Source organism: Penicillium pulvis, assembly GCF_028828015.1.
Source record: "Penicillium pulvis strain IBT 33274 chromosome Unknown contig_10_segment0_segment0, whole genome shotgun sequence".
Lineage (NCBI taxonomy): Eukaryota > Fungi > Ascomycota > Eurotiomycetes > Eurotiales > Aspergillaceae > Penicillium > Penicillium pulvis.
The window spans coordinates 3,133,641-3,152,885 of NW_026643071.1; the positions used below are offsets into that span (position 1 = coordinate 3,133,641).

At 47.4% G+C, this 19,245-nt stretch overlaps 8 protein-coding genes across 8 annotated transcripts; 4 read left to right on the forward strand and 4 right to left on the reverse strand.

Moving 5' to 3' along the window:
• Nucleotides 1-912: 912 nt before the first annotated feature.
• Nucleotides 913-1,978, reverse strand: N7503_001193 (Major facilitator superfamily domain general substrate transporter; the record flags this gene model as incomplete). The annotated part of the gene is made up of 4 exons (XM_057060754.1): nucleotides 913-1,367; nucleotides 1,418-1,593; nucleotides 1,650-1,760; nucleotides 1,797-1,978. The coding sequence occupies 4 exons, from the start codon at nucleotides 1,976-1,978 to the stop codon at nucleotides 913-915; spliced, it is 924 nt and encodes a 307-aa protein (XP_056927677.1).
• Nucleotides 1,979-2,927: 949 nt separating this feature from the next.
• N7503_001194 (cytochrome P450) lies at nucleotides 2,928-4,666 on the forward strand (the record flags this gene model as incomplete). The annotated part of the gene is made up of 2 exons (XM_057060755.1): nucleotides 2,928-3,416; nucleotides 3,488-4,666. Coding segments are annotated over 2 exons (1,668 nt in total), but the record flags the coding sequence as incomplete, so codon positions are not given.
• Nucleotides 4,667-5,640: 974 nt separating this feature from the next.
• Nucleotides 5,641-7,138, reverse strand: N7503_001195 (uncharacterized protein; the record flags this gene model as incomplete). Its single annotated transcript, XM_057060756.1, has 4 exons — nucleotides 5,641-5,972; nucleotides 6,037-6,491; nucleotides 6,548-6,671; nucleotides 6,721-7,138. The coding sequence occupies 4 exons, from the start codon at nucleotides 7,136-7,138 to the stop codon at nucleotides 5,641-5,643; spliced, it is 1,329 nt and encodes a 442-aa protein (XP_056927679.1).
• Nucleotides 7,139-8,979: 1,841 nt separating this feature from the next.
• On the forward strand, nucleotides 8,980-10,511 carry N7503_001196 (FAD-dependent oxidoreductase; the record flags this gene model as incomplete). The annotated part of the gene is made up of 5 exons (XM_057060757.1): nucleotides 8,980-9,462; nucleotides 9,538-10,003; nucleotides 10,105-10,121; nucleotides 10,178-10,373; nucleotides 10,429-10,511. The coding sequence occupies 5 exons, from the start codon at nucleotides 8,980-8,982 to the stop codon at nucleotides 10,509-10,511; spliced, it is 1,245 nt and encodes a 414-aa protein (XP_056927680.1).
• A 1,165-nt stretch (nucleotides 10,512-11,676) lies between these two features.
• N7503_001197 (pyridoxal phosphate-dependent aminotransferase) lies at nucleotides 11,677-13,019 on the reverse strand (the record flags this gene model as incomplete). Its single annotated transcript, XM_057060758.1, has 2 exons — nucleotides 11,677-12,147; nucleotides 12,204-13,019. The coding sequence occupies 2 exons, from the start codon at nucleotides 13,017-13,019 to the stop codon at nucleotides 11,677-11,679; spliced, it is 1,287 nt and encodes a 428-aa protein (XP_056927681.1).
• A 1,081-nt stretch (nucleotides 13,020-14,100) lies between these two features.
• Nucleotides 14,101-15,876, forward strand: N7503_001198 (cytochrome P450; the record flags this gene model as incomplete). Its single annotated transcript, XM_057060759.1, has 5 exons — nucleotides 14,101-14,403; nucleotides 14,477-14,842; nucleotides 14,894-15,589; nucleotides 15,643-15,732; nucleotides 15,778-15,876. The coding sequence occupies 5 exons, from the start codon at nucleotides 14,101-14,103 to the stop codon at nucleotides 15,874-15,876; spliced, it is 1,554 nt and encodes a 517-aa protein (XP_056927682.1).
• A 744-nt stretch (nucleotides 15,877-16,620) lies between these two features.
• N7503_001199 (uncharacterized protein) lies at nucleotides 16,621-16,980 on the reverse strand (the record flags this gene model as incomplete). The annotated part of the gene is made up of 1 exon (XM_057060760.1): nucleotides 16,621-16,980. The coding sequence occupies one exon, from the start codon at nucleotides 16,978-16,980 to the stop codon at nucleotides 16,621-16,623; it is 360 nt and encodes a 119-aa protein (XP_056927683.1).
• Nucleotides 16,981-17,580: 600 nt separating this feature from the next.
• N7503_001200 (cytochrome P450) lies at nucleotides 17,581-19,245 on the forward strand (the record flags this gene model as incomplete). The annotated part of the gene is made up of 3 exons (XM_057060761.1): nucleotides 17,581-18,494; nucleotides 18,548-19,022; nucleotides 19,087-19,245. 3 exons carry the CDS (start codon nucleotides 17,581-17,583, stop codon nucleotides 19,243-19,245), a joined length of 1,548 nt encoding a protein of 515 aa, XP_056927684.1.

Below are 19,245 nucleotides of genomic sequence, written 5' to 3' on the forward strand. Positions count from 1 at the left end.
GTTATGGGAACAGGCTCACTGTGAACCATCGGGTGCGAGCTGCATTGTGTCAACTACCCACCATCAGGTCTGAATTCTCAGTTGGTTGATATCACCTTCACTATTTTCATCAAATCAGATGGGAGATGAACGACCGCCTAATAGTGAGTTCTAGGAAGGCGAGCGAGAAAATTGACATGGTGACATAGTGTAGCAATGAACACCCTGGATTTTAATCTTTGAATGAAGGCCATAGAAATGGCGAGAAAGTGCCCGTTGAAATACAGTATAGTTTCTTGCCTGTTCGAGCTAGACGTTAAGCATCCCATGGACAATCTTCCATCCCTATTTAGACTTTATGCCGGCTTTGTGACGAGGCTTGTCGTTCTGTTGTATCCTTCAAAATATTGTATCTAGTCGCAGGGGTCTTTCGTGCTTGGGCGCTTGTATCGCCATCAAGGAGCTTCCTCAGCCACGGTCTCATCTTTTTTATCGGAACACGAAAATGACTACACGCAAATTGGGCTCTCCTAAGGAACAGAAGATTGATAGACCCGTCCAACTTGACTGATTTTTCACATTATGTGGGCCATAAAAGAAAGACTGCAAGGTGTTAGATGGCAAGCAAGTCCGTCAACTCCTTTCCCGCGATCAGCTGGAAAGATGCATACCAATAGGAGCTGAGTGGTGGCTGAAAATAGGTCGTGCTGAGAGGCACTCATTCAAGTCCCCGCATGCTTGCTTTTGTTCTCGCCGTAGTTCAATCGCTCCCACTTCACCACCAACCCGCACGCGAGGCAAATGGCACCACTGGCAACCACTAAACAAAATTCCGCTCAATCACGGTGGCCACGGTATTGAATCCACGAGAAAGAACCTCGGGATTGCTAGACTACCTTACTGCCGAGGATACCCCTGCAGGTCTTGTTCCGACTACTCTTTATTCCCAATGGCGTCCGTCAGCAGGCTGTATCCTGCATTTTGAGACACCGACCCTGCAATCGCCAGAGCAATTGCAAAACCACCCATCTGTGCCATGTTGAACACGATCGCGCTGTCGAAGCGATCGCGTGGGTTCTTGTTTATCACATTCGAGACACCCACACCGTGCTGGAACGAACAGCTAAGGCCAACAACCATGAGTGCTTCTAGGCATAGTATCTGCGATTCGGAGACATTGGGGCTTAGTGTCCCGGTCATGGCCCCCGCGTTTGCCACAGTTGTAATACCTGCAACGATGTAGATCAGGTTATAGCGGCCAAGGACCGGGAGCAACCCACCAACAAGCATTACAACAGCGATGAAGACCAGAACGAAAGGAAGAAGACGGACAGTTTGCTGCATAGCACTGTGACCACGAGCTAACGCGAAGAAGAGCGGCGGGCTATCTGGCCCTATGTATTTCCGAGGCAGACAATGGCGGCCGCGAGACTGATACCCAGCCAAGGTAGGTTCATGTAGAAAGCCCACCGCCAGGTGGTTTGTTTGTCCGAGGCCAGAGCAGACCCGATAGGGCCTCCAATGACCAGGCCCATAGCCCATACTGCGCTCAGAAGGCCAAATAGACGGGGTGTCTCATCGGGCGTGGAGAAGGAAGCTACAGGTGTCAAGTTGCTATGTTACTGTGAGCTCCAAGACCCTCAAGACATCGAAGATAGATCGTGTTATACCCTTGGTAAACGACATCACCACCTACGCCGATAATGATTCTTCCAACAATGACGGTAGGAAGATTGGAGGCAGCACCAGCCACCGCAGCGCCAGTTATAATGATCATAACGCTAACAACATAGATCTATTTCATATCGAAACAATACATGATCTTGCGGGAGATGGATAGGACAGCAAACACGGCGAGACCAAACGACAGGCTGATCCATGAGAGAAGCGTAATGTTTCCAAAGGACCTGTAAAGGGCGGGCTGGATATCGGCCACACTGCTCACGTCATAGCCTGAAAAGACGACCTCGTCAGTGATTTCGAATGCACCTGCTGCCATGATATATGGACTCTATCTAACGTTGATTAAAGACGTCAGAACGAGGACTATAAGAGTTCCCTTCCATTTTCACTCTGGAATTTGGCTGCGAGGATGAGTGTCCGGGAGACAAGGAAGTTTTATCTTTTCCTGGAATTGACATGATGGGACTGGTGTTCAAAGACCGTTTTTGACGCTCACGGAGTCAATAAACACAAAGGGCATTGTAAGCTGCTCTGATGAGGAATGGCAACTCTAGTAGATACGGATAACTTGATGGACCCCACGGGAGAGATGCTAGACATGCATAATATGTTGTTATCAGTGGCAGTAACAATGCAACATAGACAAGGATATACTGGTAATCTCGTATGGTGTGCGTCATAATTTCCATAAAACCCAAGTCTGCCATCAAACTTGTTATAAGCCACTCAACAGGCATATAAGCCAGCGTTGTAGTACCAAAGGGTGCCATCTACAAACACGTCATTGCATACAATTATCCCCCACGTCTATTTTTATTTTGCCAAGTGAGAACACCTGGCACTGTAGAAACACTACACAGCCTCAGGGGTTTCACGGTAACGATGCCGAATGAGATGTTACTTACGCTAAGCAGGTGGCCGAAAAGGCTAAGGAATACTGGTTTAGGGAAAATGTGCCGCTCATGGGCAGGCGGGGCGACACGTGGCTGTCGTAAGGCATTATTAAGGCGTCCCACTATCTAATCTTGCAAAAACCATGGAATTGTTGTTCATGTACGCCAAATTTAGACTCGTATGTTGTTGATCAACTGCGAAAAGAGTACTATCCTTCAATCCCTGCGTAATTACTGAAAATTACAGTCTACAGCGGACACAAATACTCGCTCATAATATTTTGGCCCGTTTTGCTAGTCTTATTCAAATTTCTATATATTTGACAATATCTAAATAGAACTCTTCATCCTCTCAGTTCTAATTCATCTCAGTCAGATCCTTCCGCTGTCTTAACTGTCACAAAAGCGTACTCAAGCACCTCATATACTAGTATGCCAATGTTTGGTACCCTCTTCATACATGACGGGTTACTTGCAGCGATTGTGGCACTCGCCATTACTGGGAGTATGTTACACTCCGTCTATTTTAACTGGCGTCATACCCAGAAATCACGTAAATTAGGCTGTGAAAAAGCCCCTCTCTACCCCAGCCAAGACCCTTTCGGTATTTCCACACTTCGCGAGACACTTGACGCCGCACGAGAGAAACTGCTCCCGCAGCTAGCTGAGAGAAGAGTGGCTTTTCTATCTCGTCGACACGACAGATACGTTTCTACTTTTCGTATATGCCAAGCTGGTCGGGAGAACTTTTTGACGACAGACCCCAAGAATATCCAAGCTATGTTGGCGACTCAGTTCAAGGATTTCGGTTTAGGTGATATGCGTCGCAATGTAGCCAGTCCTGTTGTTGGCCATGGAATCGTGAGTTGTTTCCCCTTGCCGAGATAGCGCTTTTGTATAAGGGGCAGAAGGACTTGGCTGACTGCACATAGTTCACTACTGATGGCGAGAGCTGGGCGCGCTCCCGATCACTACTACGACCTCAATTTACGCGAGATCAGATGAACAACCTTGATAGGGAAGAATATCATGTCCAAAATGCGTTGCATGTCATTCCCACGCTATCTAACGGCTGGTCCTCACCGGTGGATATTCAAGCCGTCTTCTTCCGTCTTACCCTTGACTCGGCCACGGAATTCCTCTTCGGTAAAAGCTGTGATAGCCAGATTACGGCTATGCAAAAGGAAACCGGACAGGCCTCTGATGATAGCTTTCTCTACGGGTTTGATCGATGTATGTGGTATCTTGCAGAGCGACTGCGCTTCGAGCGGCTCTACTGGGTCATCTACAATAAGGAGTTTAAGAAGTGCATCAAGATTTTGCATTCATTCGTCGACCGATATGTCAACTGTGCTCTGAAGGAGGTGCATCAACTGGAAGAAAGAGTCCATAGTACCGAAGAGCCTAAGTCGCAGTATACGTTCTTGAAAGCCCTGACTGGTACTACAAAAGATCCCGTCAGGTTGCGCGATGAATCTCTCAATGTTCTCCTAGCAGGCCGTGACACAACAGCTTCTCTACTGAGCTGGTCGATCCTCCTTCTCGCAAGACATTCCAATATGTTTGCAAGACTTCGGAGTGATATTCTCAAGGAATTTGGTACTTATGATCAGCCGAAGAACATGGACTTTGCATCCTTGAAGTCGTGCCAGTACCTCCAGCATTTTCTCAACGAAACCCTTCGTCTTTACCCTGTCGTACCGTTCAACCGACGTTGCGCATTAACAGATACTACGCTCCCACGTGGCGGCGGTAAAGACGGTACCTCTCCAGTATACCTCCGCAAGGGCCGTACAGTTATGTACAGCACCTACGTTTTACACCGCCGAAAGGATATTTGGGGCGAGGATGCTGAAATTTTCAATCCGGACAGGTGGATCGGCCGGAAGGTCGCCTGGGAATACATTCCGTTCAATGGGGGACCTAGAACGTGCATTGGCCAACAATTTGCTTTGATGAGGTCAAGCTATGTTCTGGTGAGGTTGTTACAGAAGTTTGATAAGGTTGAGGATGTGCACTCTGAGCGGGAGATTCGGTATGGTGTTTCGCTTACGTCTTGTCCAGCTGATTCTGTGACTGTGAGACTACATCAAGCGGAGGTGGAGGGTTGAATGATCCGGGGCCAGATTGTAACTGACAGAACCGACTGCTTTGATGATTATGATATACCATATTCTTCGCTTGTTTTAAGCTGAACACCGTTACGAAATGTTGCCTTCTTCTATTCAAAAGTCTTTGAACGTGAATGTACTTCGTATGAAATATAGCAGATTTACTGGGTGATAAGTGGGCCTTTTGATTTCAAGAATTCCGTTTGCATGCCGAGAAATATAGCAACAACTTTGCCTTTTTCCCTCCTCCCCAGCCCTGCCCCTCACTCAGTGATTTCTTGAGTTGGGCCAAAGACTGAATATGCCTTATATCTTAGGTATTTTGTTCGAAGTACAAGTCGGGTATATCATGCTGCTAGCTCAGTGAGGTGAAAGACAGGGAAGAGGAAGCCTCCAAGGACACCGGGGTGTTCGGAGACCCCCTCTTGATAAAGATGGAAACCCATTGTCAAATCCCTGAAGGTAGCTTAAGACGCAGTAAACACTAAAAGCGCTGCTGACATATCCTATAAGGGCTGGATGCTGCCTAAGTGATTGCTGTGTCATGATGGGATGAATTGCAGCCTACGCAGAGTGACCCTTCACGGGGACTTTAAGTGGTACCAACAACATTTCTAAGACGAGGACGCCCCCCTTAAAGGCAAGTGCGGTCATGCTAAGTCCCTAGAGTACATCGTACTATACCGAAAGACTCAGCGCTTACTAAGCCTTTGGCCTAGGCGGCCTACCTACCCCCTAGTAGGCAATCGAGAGGCACTAAAGTACCTCCAGTTCCTTAAACACGGGGAATTCGCAAACCTCCTCAGAGTCACGGAGTTCTACTCCAATACCTACACCCGATGATCCCCGCTAGGAGAGGCGACCCCGGGCAGAGGGCACCTCTATAGCGAACTCTCGCCCCCTTGGCTATGTCCTCACCAATGGTGATCTCCCCACGACCGACCTCACTAGGATGAAGCACTTCTAGGATAAGATCAAATTGCACTGTCAAATGATAGCTCACACTCGATCAGACTCTGGGAACCCTTGCCACCGTTCCAAATCTTATTAATGGTAAGGCCCGCCCTCGTTTCAATGAGGTCATACCAAGCTGTACGTGTCCGTTCTTGAGCAGACATAAGTGTCAGCATAACCATGTCGAGTGCCGTGGCTTCCCATGAGGCAGCTGTTTCTGGTATCACATGCTCATGAATCAATAGCCTGCTATATCCATGCTTCATGGCAGCCTTCACCTGCGCAAGAATGCTTTCACATACTTCGTCTGGCCAGTCATGCAAGCAATTATGCAAATAATAGGCTCGGGCACCTGGTAGTGTAAGTATATTTATTCGTGTCGAGATTGAACATTTGTTGTGCCATATGGGCCTTACCAGTGACGGGCTGTTTCGTATGGAAATCGTACTCTATACGGAGAATAGACGATTCTAAATCCTGGATTTGACCTATGATCACGGGTAGATCTTGAAGGATCAGCTTCCCTGGGACCTTGGGGTGAAATTTGTGAAACAGCTCTAGGTCACGACCCACGTTTCCGCCAATATCAACGAGAAACGGAGCGTCTGGATCCGTGTCAGCGCCGTCGATCAGCCTCTCTTTCACTGAGTAGAAGCTGGGAGCCATCCAGGGCAAAGAGCCAAGGGCGTAGCCGCTCATGTGGTCACTGAAATGTGAGCCATAACCTAGAGACTGTTGCCATGTAAAGGTATCCATCGTCGTTCCGTATGCGTACATCAGTGCGGTGTCTTTTGCGTTGTTGGGATTCACCCAGCCTCGCTTTCGGGAGAACTCGTGGAATCTCATAGGACCGGCACTTGTGCAGGAAAGCCTGCGAATGTGAGCTGCTAACCAAGAAAAAGCCGATGTTTGAGAGAATCAGCTCACATAGCAAGGTAGCTATTGCCAATCGCCGGAATGCTCATCGCCTTCATGTAATTCGTCAACTGGTATTCGTCCACGCCAGTCTCGATGAGATATCCAGTGGCGCTGAGATGGCGCAGTAGTCGGCCTTATAGGCCGTCAGCTAGCATAACCAAATCGGACCACGCGGAACATACTTAAAAGTACAGGATCAATCCCAAGCTTGTCTGCCAACTCGCCCACTTTTTGTGACTTGTCGCCGCCCTGCGCCATGAGTTCCCACAAACCCGAGTCCACACCAAAGTTTAGGCCAGCCATTACACCAGTCTGCCTGCCAGTCAATCCTATTGAGTCTACAAGGCACAAAGGGAACGGCGGAGTACTTGCATGCGCCCAACAGTGATAGATCATAGTTTCCCGTGGAGTTTCCAAAGCTTGAACCAAGGTGCGACATTTGGCAAGCAAGTCATCTCTTCCTGCATTACTGGTAGTAAAGGCGTCGTAGGCTTCTGTTATCTCCCGAAGGAGCGTGGGAACCGCTTCGATGTCATTAGGCTCAGTAGCGATAGAGAGATCGGGATGGGGTTGACCTTGCTCTGTTCTCTGGGCTGGCATATTGCTCAATACCAAGCATGGGGAATTGGGCGAACTTCAAGCAACGTGATATTCAGATCTTGCGCAGTGCTGCAGATAGGAATGATTATCTTGTAAGGAGGCACAGATGTAGTTACCAAGGTCAAATTAACCCGATAGTGGCTGAAGTCCAGACTCTTCTTCCCAGTTGAAGCAATATGGGATTTCCCCCTTGATGGATTACTAATGTATGATATGTATCCCGATCAACCTATTGCTCACATTAAGATACATCATGAGACTTCAATCATGCATATTACCATGCTGCAGGACAAAACCGTCTGTTGATGATTCGACACTTTTGGACAGATCAGGATCCTGGCAACAGGGGATTCTACCGTGGTTTCAGTCCGCTATCCTATCAAACGTAGACCGAAATTAGGTCATGTAGTTACGCAGAACAGGAGATTGATTCCCGCAATTTCTATATCTTGCTCGAAGGCAAGATTGGATCGGGAATGCATCAATACCGATCGGGGATAGCGTTGGAAGCCATCGGCCGGTGACCATCTGGATTGTACGATCCCGATCATCATGCAGTGTGTAGCTGCGACTGAACATCAACTACTGGAGGAAGGTTTGTGGTTAGATAAGATGCCAAAAAGTTTGATGTGCTCCTTGGACGCTGGTGGACCACGTCGAACAGTCCCGTAAAGTCGGTGAAGAACTTTGAAATACCACTTACTCCATCCAAATGACCTGGTCGGATCTTTTGATCATGCAAGGCCGAGTCAAACTTGCCACAAAAATTGGGCCTAGAACTGAATCCTTGGAAACCTTGTTATTTTTATTATGATTTTCTTTTTCGGGGGTGGGGGGTGTATACGATGAGACTTGAAAAAACTGCCTAAAAGAATGCATCTGGGCTTCTTTGCATAGATCAACCTGTTCATTGTGAGCGCCTGCGCTTGTTTGTGTTATAAGTCGGTGTAGTCATTTGACACATACCATGACCGATAGTCGGCCTTGGCATAGCTTCCGAGTTTGCTTAGCTTCCATAGTGTCTACACCGCGTAATCTAGTGTTGCCACTTTTCTACCATGTATATTTGATGCCACAATTCAACATTTCGCGCCAGGTCTGCAACATAAAACGCCTTTCTTTGAGCCTGTCCGATGCTCGCATTCTCAGGTTTACTGTTCCTCCATGATACACCCCCAATTCAAAACCATCAGTGCTATCTAGTGGGTCGCCAGGACATAGGGACAATGTTGTGCAACCTTGGAAGGTTCTAGGCTGATGCAGTCTGCACTGCATGGGAAATGAGTTTTTGCCTTCTCACAGGGTGAAAACATTTTAGGATAGCCTCAAGCAGACGATGATATTACTTGAAAATATCCCAATATGATTCCGAAAGTTTATTGAAGCCTTCTGAATGAGGCGTTTTGTGATTTTCAAGGATTTACGCTTTGACGACCCTACCATAATTACTATTCCCATGCATAAATAGCTCATAGATCTAAGAACCATGGGTAACCAAAACTGCAGAACAATAACTACGACAGGACAACCAAATAGTGGGGCTGTAGTTTCAGATAGCCGAGAAAACAATCACATCCCCTTCTCACTGGTAGGTTTCAAGCATTTCCTTAATGACCCTGGGTATATTACTCCAGCCCTCCCGTGCAGAAGTTGAAGGAAATGGTTCAACCCAGTGGTGTCAACCCTCGTCATTTGCCGACAGGTAGTGAAGAGAAGACATTCTCAATCCTAATTGATTTGCGATATTTCCTCGTTTCTCAACTGTCCGGGCCCAGGAACCCACAGATGAAATGATCTTAAACAGGTATCTTCACCTGGTATCAGCCCAACAAGGACACGACATGAGAAAAGGCCTTCAAGCCAAGAACAAATTGTGCAATTTATCTTGGGGAAGTCGTCTCTTCACGCGTACATTTTCTTCTCCTGGCTGGAGGCAGTTGGACATCGCTGTTGTCGGCGGCGGGATAGGAGGAATGTCCGCGGCGACAGCTCTGCGCCGTGCCGGCCACAAGGTATCTATTTATGAACGTGTCGACTTTATCGGTCAGGTCGGGGCTTCTATTTCGTGTGCCGCAAACGGTACGCGCTGGTTGCACGAATGGGGAGTAGATATCGCTAAAGGTGACGGGGTAATTCTACAAAGGCTCATCAGCCGCGATTGGACGACGGGGAAGATCATGACTGAGTACGAGCTAGATGATTATGAGGAACGATGGGGATATGTGTACTACATGTTTCAGCGGCAGTGTATGCACAGCATGCTGAAGGATTCAGCATTAGGGGACGGGGAGGGGATGCCGGCAAAAGTATTCTTAAATCACAAGGTAATATGTCAAGTCACTCTGGGCATCTACTTGCACCAGTGTCGTCTGCAGCGGATCTAATACTTTCCATGTCAGTGCAAGAACATCGATGTCAACACCGGTTTGATTGAGTTTGAGAACGGACGGTCGGTCAACCATGATGTCATTGTCGGCGCGGATGGCATCGGATCTGCCGTTCGTGGTGTTCTCGGTATTTGGCCTGAGAAGCGACCTGCTGAGTCTAGCTGCCTACATGCAAATGTTGTTACTGAAGAGGCGATCGCCAATGGTCTTCCTGACTTCTCACAAGATAACGCCCTGCAGTTCTGGGGTGGTCACGGGGAGATCTGGGACAAAATTGTTCTCTCTCCATGCCGAGGAGGGAAGCTGCTGTCATACTATTGCTTCTTCCCGAGGGAGAAAGGAAACTACGTGGATCATTCCTGGGGGAAGCTGACCGCCCAGTGGAAGAGTTGCTTGGGCTGTATCCTCAGCTCGATGCGCAAGTCCGCGGGCATCTGGCTTTTGGGAAGGAAATTCAGCCATGGCGTTTATGGATGCAGTAAGTTGGGCCTATCACATAAATTGGCAATGAACTGACAAATCCTATTTTCCACAGCGACCCGTATCTATATATTGCAAAAGGCATGGTCTGCTTACTAGGTGATGCAGCTCACCCAGTACGTCACAGTGTTACATCTCTCATGGTCAAAGAATGGAGCTAAGAAACTTTCAGATGATGCCTCACCAAAGCCAGGCCGCCTGTATGGCAATCGAAGACGCAGCGGCCTTGGGCATTGTTTTTAGCAAAAAGTTCTTCACGGGAGATATATTTGAGTCTCTGTCTGTCTATGAGTCTGTCCGTTTGCCCAGAGCCACCAAGGTTCAGGCAGCAGCGGCGCGAGCCTCGCAAAATATCAACGAGCGGATCGGTGAGTTGCAATCACTAAACATTCTCCTGGCCTTTCCCCACTAACGTCATCGCAGGGTTCTCTAGCAATACTGAGAGTCCAATTTACGTAGTGAAGAGCGAGCAGGGGAAGTTGACAATTGAAGAGATGAATGCGTGAGACTCCAATTCCGTCAAACTGGCCTAGTCTAATTAGTGGCAGCTACAATTTGCATATGCACATTGATGAGGTAGTCTGCAGACGAAATGGGAAGGCCTATCCTCACAGATATACCCAAGGTCTGCCAATAGGGCTACGACTATCAAACGGATATACCGTTGGAGCTGAAGATTGGTCTTACAACTAAAGTACCCTCTATACGAGCTCAGCTCGGCATTTGAATATATAGCATTGCTTCAAAGTCTCTTTACCAGTTAGGTTAGCTATATAGAGAACTTGAACTCTAATGAAGCCATGAGAATGCACGCTTCTGCACATTGCCTTGGTTCAATCACCTGGAGATGATCCCAGCCTGGAGGATGCTGATGCTAATCATCACAACAACGTTATTTAGGTTTGTTGGTGTTATTGAAGTTGCTGAATTGACTGCACAATGTTAAGCTGGTTACCGTTAAAAGTGCTAGCTTATGAGGATTCCTACCTCCAATATGACGTCGCACCTTTAATGTAGATTCGTATTCCGCGCTGCGATTTCCGTAGAGTAAGTATATATCCAAACGTAGTGGGGGTGTGAGTACGAGGGGATATGCAGTGTAACACCAATGCATGCAGCTGCACAGAGGACTTAAGTGAGCACACATGTCATAAAAAAGGCTTTAGTGGCGCAGGTGGTTCCACCGATCTGATGACCAGTTGAGTCGCCATGGCGCTGAGTAGGGTCAATGGGAAGGTCTGTAGTTCTATCGGAAGTGGTGATATGTTAGGGAAAAGCCTGTGGCGTACAGATCACCTATCGTTAGGTTGGTCTGATGTACCATCACTGCCTTCCCCATCATCCATGATCCGCTTCCCATAAACAAGAGAATTTTCCTGCCCAGATAGATATCCCACTCGCCCTTCTCTCCACGCTCTTTACTATGTCTCCCCAGAATGTCTTCCTACGTCTACTGCCACTTCGAGTAGATCGATACGGCGATCTATCCACGATCTTAGCCTTGTTAGACTCCTCACTTTCGACCAATGCGTGCGTTGCAGCAAGTAGAAAACCAAATGAAATGTCTAAGAGATATGGGTCACTTCTGCGCGAACACAAATAAAGTTTCTGTGGCTTTTAAATCCACACTATGCGTTGTCTCTCTCAAGCATACATCAAATGCAATTGGCTTCACAGTTGGGCTTTCTCGGGTATCCACCTTCGCGTTGCCTCCATCCCAATCTCGATTCGGCGGAGTCCTTCGATCAGATGCTTCCGGGGTAGAGCAAACGTAATTCTGAACCAGCCCGGCTCTTGGCTCTTGAACCTGGAACCGGCCCCAAGGACCACACCTGCTGCTGCAAGTTTTCCAAATAGCTCTGCGTCGGTTTCCTTTGTTGCTCGCTCGCCCCCAATGCGCCCCCACATGACGCAACCAGCAACCGGTGAGTAGAAAACAATCTTGTGGAATGACAAGAAATCTTCTACTATCTCCGCTGCTTTGCGCAGACGAATTTTGTTATTGTCCAGCATAATTCCAACCGTCTGCAGATTCGAAAAGAGAGAAGCCACAGCAATAGATGTCATGTTACACACTTTAAATTTGTTGAGGACCGCTAGTGCACGGCGAAGCCCGGGATTGGACTGCGTAATGAGATAGCCCTGGGATGCATCAGCATTGGTCTGCGCGTGCCTACTAATTGGATATTCCGACAAACCAGTCGAACCCCGCTGCTACCAAAATCCTTGCTGATACTGTAAGCTACATGTACACGGGCTGGGTCCACGCCAAGTCGCTTCAGGTCTATCGACAAGATCGACGTGAACTTCGTTTCTAGTCCGATCACAGTATCAGGATTGGCATATTGACCACACGTAGTCGCTCCAAAATTCGAAAGACCGTATATCTCGTCCGAAATGAAGTGAATGTTGTGAGCTTCGCATAATTGAAGCAGCGCCTCCAACCACAGAGTAGGATAGATTTGACCAATAGGGTTATGAGGATTGCAAACGATGAGGCCCCGAATGGGACACGTTGCCAGTTTCATCGCTTCGCTGTAATGCTGTACAAAATCTGATGCATTTTTTGGTCGTGTTGAGTGTTCCACCGGAACTATATGGACGTTATTCCTCAGCGTTGACGTGACAGCAAACCCATCCCACATGGGTGTTTCGAGAAGTATGCCATCCCCAGTATCACAAATGGAAAATATGAGGGACTCAATGACCGTCGAACATCCTGTGCTTGTCAAAATATGCTCGGGCAAAACGGGAATTTGAGGAGAGAAGAAACGATTGAAAAATGCTGCCGATACATTTAGAAGGCCTGGAGATCCACCCAGCTCTTGGGAGTATGAGAGATCTTTTTGGCTCAGGCCTAATGCAACTGCGGCTTTAATTAAAGGGTGTACGTCTGGTCGAATAAGCCAATTCTCTGCCATGTCCATTCCCAAAACGTCCTTTGGAACATTTGGCTCGGCAGAGGCATTGTCTGAGAGCCAGGATAGACTTCGCTTCATGCGGCCTGAGAGCATCATTGAGGGTTAGCAACTGATGAGAAAGGGGCTTACATCCAGGAATGCAACGCGTCTGAGATTTCATCGAACCAACGGAATGAACCAGTTTATGTCTTGATTATCAACAGCAATAAATTGGTCGGGCATGACTGACCTCACCGCTGTTTCGCTATGAAGCTCCTTGCAGAAAGCGAAATTTGCAATTTAACCAGGTAGCGCATATGTGATCAATTGATTCCAATCAAGCGTCATGTCTCACCAGATCTAATTAAATTGGTTTACCTTTGATGGTCAGAGCATAGATATAGGCTAATTCCATAACGTGTCTTCTCATTCTCTACCAGAGTTCTAAAGCTGGCTTTAGTCGGCAAATGACTGCGGAGAGAACTAGTTTGGAAATAGCAGTGCTATAACCCTTATCCAACCTTAGCTACCGTCAGCTCCTGCTAGACCGACATTAGGGACACTTTCTTCCGCCATTCCTCGGCAATTTTCACTCCATGAATTGATTTAAAGTTGCCTCGTATTCGTCCGGTTTCTGGCCACACATGTGCATATGGATGGCATGTAAGTGGGGAAGTCTATCCGATTCTCCTTGGTAGCAACATGGCTCACCGGTTCTGCACCAAGATTGTCCTCTTCAAATCATGGCGAGCGATCATGACGATGTATTGGTCAATCTTGCCGGCCTTGTCTCGGGCTAGGTTTCGTGTAAGATGTGCACTGAGAAATTTAGGTCAGAACTCTAGTACCCACAATTACGGTGTGCAAAGCCGCAGAAAGAAATATCTTGCATTCTGCTGGGGTCTTCTTCGCTGAATGTACCACTTTACATCTTAAGAGCAACTTAGGCCAGATATTCTTTGCCATCCAAGCTTTTCAGTTCTTATATTTCACTTGAGTGCTGTATCCCTCAAAAGAAACACTATTGTAAGTTGCTGAGAGAGCTGACGATGAGGCGAAAGATGCATGAGTCATATAGTCTTATTGTGCCCTACCTATATTCTACTTTGTGAAGAGCCCCTACTTACAGATACAGTTAACAAGGAAGTGGTATTCCAAATTTTACCAACCGTATTTATCACTTCTACTGCTGAAGATGCTTCTAGAGCCCTTGGATATGCAACGTCCACTGGTTGTGCTGATTTTGGGAATCACCACAATCCTCCTTTACCACATCTACCGCACATATTCGCAGTTGCAGCACATTCCCGGTCCTCTACTTGCAAAATTTACCAACTTCTATCGCTTTTTCCTCGCACGTCATGGCCGCCTCCACCTCCACCAAGACCGAGCTCACCAACGTTATGGCCCCGCAGTTCGTTTCGGGCCCAACCTAGTATGCATTTGTGACCCGGAGGCCATTCAAACGATTTTCAACCTGCGCGGTGGATTTTCAAAAGTATGCCGGCCCAACGTATATGCAAGCGAGTCTCTCCATGTTGATGGATGCTAACAACATCCGACCGATTCAGAGCAATATGTACCGCGCTTTCCGGCCCTGGACCACTGATGGCCTGCTGTTATCTGTCTTCACCGCAGAGGATGACGCGGCAAATCGAGAAATGAAGCAACACATCTCTGTTTATTACTCGCTCTCGTACGCTGTATCTACCTTTGAGCCAAGAATGGACCGTGCGTCGCGAATGTTCTTCGACGAGCTTGATCGCCGATTTGTGCCCACCAGCGCACAATTTGACGTGACGCAGTGGATGAAGTTTTTATCCTACGATACCATGGGCCTGATGACATTCTCCAGGCCATATGGCTACATCCAGCATGGAAGAGACTTACACGGCATCATGGACGATGTTAAGAGGGCAAACCTGATCATCGGACCCGTAAGTTATTCATGAGGACTTTGACAAGCAGTAGAACTCAACTATTTGCAGATGACACAGATACCATGGCTAGATTGGCTCTTGCATAAAAATTGGGTAGCAAACCTTTTCAAACGCGAAGCCATTGCTCCTCTGCTGGACTATGTACTGGCGCGTATCTCAGAGCGTCGGGAACAACGTCGAGAGAATCCAAAATCGCACCCTAATGCAAATGTCGACGGACCAATTGCCGAAGGAGACTTCCTCGGGTATTATCTCAATGCCCAGGAGAAGAAGGAGAATGTGCCACTTCGATTTGTGTCTACCTGGGCTTTTGCCAATATTCTTGGTGGAGCTGACTCCACGGCTTCCATGCTTCGATCTGTGGTCTGTTTTCTAGCAGAAAACCCTGACGCACTAAAAGCAGTACGAGCCGAGCTAACAGATATACAACGCACTGCCACCGGGCTCACTCTACCTTTTCCACAATGGCATGAGCTGCAGGACCTTCCCTTCCTAGATGCCTGTATTAAAGAGTCACTTCGGCTTGACGCTCCATTTGCTATGCCTCTTGAACGAGTAGTCCCAGCAGAGGGAGCCACAATCTGTGGTCATTTTTACCCTGGAGGTACCGTGGTTGGCATGAGTCCATATATCACTAACCGCTATAAGCCAGCCTGGGGTGATGATGCGGATCAGTGGCGTCCCCATCGCTGGTTAGAAGGCGAACCGTCGCATATCAGAAAGCTTGAAGCCAGTCTGCTTAGTGTAAGTCAAATTTAGCCGACTTCCCTGGTACGTTCAATGTCTGATTTTACAAGTTCGGAGCCGGGACTCGAGGCTGTTTAGGCCAGCATGTCGCCCTTTTTGAAATCAAAAAATTCGTCACGGCCCTTTTCATGAATTACGATGTAAGTACTTTACCATTAGGTCAATGTTCTTTACTTACGGTTTAGATCCATCTTGTCGAACCTCGAGCGAAGTCCAATCCGTATTACTGGGTAGTATACCCAGAGAGCGTGCAGGCGACGGTTAGAAAATGCGAGTTCAAATAGGACCTATTCGAAAAGAAGATTACATACGCACTGATGCTTTGTTGGCCCTAAATGAAAAGCATATCGCGCTATTGATCCGATGCACTGTAAAGAAGAACCCTGAACATTGAATCACTCTCTATTTTATTGTATCTTGAATTTTTCATTCAGGTATAGAATTTACAGAACTATATGGTCATATTGTCTAGAGATTATCCTCCGAAACCAGAAATAATCATAGAAGGCTGGCCCATAGTTATTGCTCATTGTGTTATTGCTCATTGTGGCTTTGTAAAGTTCGAATCACCTAACTAGGCTCCCCACGGACACGTCACTATGGGGTGTTATAATAATATATATCAAGGCAACATTTAACATCTTCGTCATTATTAGGGGAGTCCCAATTGTAAGGCCAGCTCTCGGGTCTAATGTAGTCAGTCGGCTGACATACAAGTGCTACCGTCAGACAACTCCATATTTATCATAGCATTTTTGTCGCCGGCCCACCGAGGAGGATGGCCACCAGCCTTGCTGATTGGCATTGAAGCATGTGTCAAAAGATCTAGTATCTGACGAGTGGGATGACTGTATATCATCGTGATCACGTTTGTATCCCCACCTACTAGAGGAGGGATAACTCAACTCGGGCGTACCGCAGGAACTGGAGAACGGTGGGTCTCAGAAGGTGAAGCTAGCAAAATTATGGATTGAAAAGCGCTCTTTCTATTGCCATATGCTTCATTGCTGTCTTCGTACCGGTATGAATTAGCGAATTATTGTTAGTATTTTCAAGATTTTCAGATATTCAGAGTGAAGGGTCGCATACCATGCATTCTTATTCTCTGGTTGCCTTCCATTGTTTGCAGCGCCAATACCATAGCATTGCTGGGAATTCTGCTGGAACTCGCTTGCTAACTTCAAGGCAGTTTCGTCATCCCAGTCATAACTGACCATAGCCCATTGATCCACCCCCCCTTGGAGAGCCAGAGGGAAACCCGAAGTACTGCGTGAATGTGTTGCGATTTCGTAGTTTAGCATACCGGGTGCCAGACCCACAACATGACAAACATCAGGAGCAGCGCCGGGCAATTCTGCAGTGGTGCATTGAAAATTCGCCGAGCTCATTTTGACTCTGGGAGGTGTGACATTGTCAAATACACATAGATGCGGAATGGTGACGGCAATGCATAGCGAAAGAAACTGAAACCAGTTGATGCTCATGTTTTTTCCTTTTGCATTATTCTTTCTCAGCTTACAGACGTTGTGATACCATCGTTAACAATTGCACATTTACTCTTACCATTCACCTCACTTTTTCAAACTCGGGTTTTGGGGCGGATGCGCTGGAAGATGTATGGCCACTTGCTCGGCGCTCTTGCCAAATTCCCAGGGTACGCGGGAAAGCGAACAACGCTTGATTGATTGCCGTCTCGCACTCTCTACCCAGCTAAGTGGGAATTGCAGTGGGCGTGAAATTAGCGACTTGAAGTGGGGTAATTTCGAGCATTATAATCACCGCCACGTTGGTGTTCTGGAAAACCCGGGGTAAAAACAAATGTGGGGTGTAGAATTTGGGGGAAAGGGATACTGACGTATGTGGGAATTGCTATCCATAAAGCCATAAATTCCTAAAAAGACCTTTGCTGTTCATATTAATTAACTCAGTATCAATTACATCCATACACTGTGGTGATCGCCTCATCGAAGATCTGAGGAAGACCAAACATGGCCACCTACGCTTTGAGCTACGCTGAGGTCTCAAGGCCGTTCATGGTTTTTATTTTGGTAGCCTTGGCACTTTCTACCGTCTGGATTTACCGCCAGTTCTTCCATCCCCTAGCTAAAGTACCAGGTCCCACGCTCGCTCGGTATACCGGCCTTTGGCGCGACTGGCAGTACTTTAAGGGAAACTGGCATGACGTCGTTCTTGATCTCCATGCCAAGTACGGTCGAGTTGTTCGAGTTGCGCCCGATGAACTATCTCTGGTTGACGAGAAAGCAATGAAGAGAATTTATGGCCACGGTACTGGGAACAATTCCCCAAAGACAGAGTGGTATTCGACATGGCATATTCCCAAAACCGGACCGGGACTCTTCGCTACCCAAAACCAGAAAGAACACGCTTTTCTTCGCAAGCGAGTGGCAGGCGCTTACTCAATGACCACTATTCTAAAAGGTGAAGAGATCATTCAAAGGTGTTTTGATTTACTTTTTGAAAAGTTGAAGGAGCACTCCAATGAGGTGGTGGATATGTCGGAATGGACCAATGCCGTTGCATACGACGTCGTTGGGGAGTTAGCGTATGGCGAGCAGCTTGGCCACCTGAAAACGGAAACGGATGTCATGGGTGTCCAAAAAGCTATCTTTGATGGCTTTATAATGATGGGTACTCTCGGCCATTTCAAATATTTAGGCAGAGGCCAGACCCTCAACAGACCCTCAGTTGGGAAAATTACAAAACTGTTAGGTATTCCTAACGCCTTTGCAAACTTTCGCCAGTGGAGCGTTGGTAGGATCAACGATCGGCGCAAGAATCCGGTCGCGCGTCATGATATGCTCAACCACTTTCTGCAAATGAAGACGAAAGACGGAAGGCCAGCTTCTGACGGAGAGGTTCTTATTGAAGCGATGAACATAGTGTATGTTGCACTGCTGTAACTTATGGTCGAATCGATTCTAAGCATGCAAATAGGGGCGCCGGAGCCGATACTACTTCTATTGGAATGCGCGCATGTCTCTACTATATCTGCTCCAATCCTTTGACCTATCGGAAGCTGCAAGCAGAGCTTGATGAATACTTTCGTGACCGTGAAACGAAGGGAATCTCGGCTTCACAAGGAAGCCCGTATAATGAAATCCGCCAACTTCCATATCTGCATGCAGTGATATCCGAAGCAACCCGGTTACACCCAAGCATCGTGTGGCAACTACTTAGGAAAGCACCGCCAGATTTGATAATCGACGGCTTCACCATCCCGCCCGGAACCAATGTCGGTATAAGCCCCAGGGCACAGAACCGTGATCCCGATATCTGGGGAGAGGATGCCAACGAATTCCGCCCAGAACGCTGGGTTGAAGACGAAGAAAAGGCGAAATATTTCGAGAATATCACGATGACATTCGGTGGGAATGGTCCGAGAATGTGCATTGGTCGGAACATTGCCTTGGTATCCAACCCCAATAGATCTCTGTCCGAAAGTCCCATAGAGCTTGTCTTATTGACCAATTTAGGTTGAAATGCACAAATATATCGCGCAGCTACTGTACAACTTCGATGTTCAACTGGTCGACCCTTCTCGGCCATGGCATATTACTACGTACTGGTTCGCTTATCAGCATGAAATGAAGGTTCGTGTGAAAGTACGGGAGGGTCGCATGATAACGACTTGA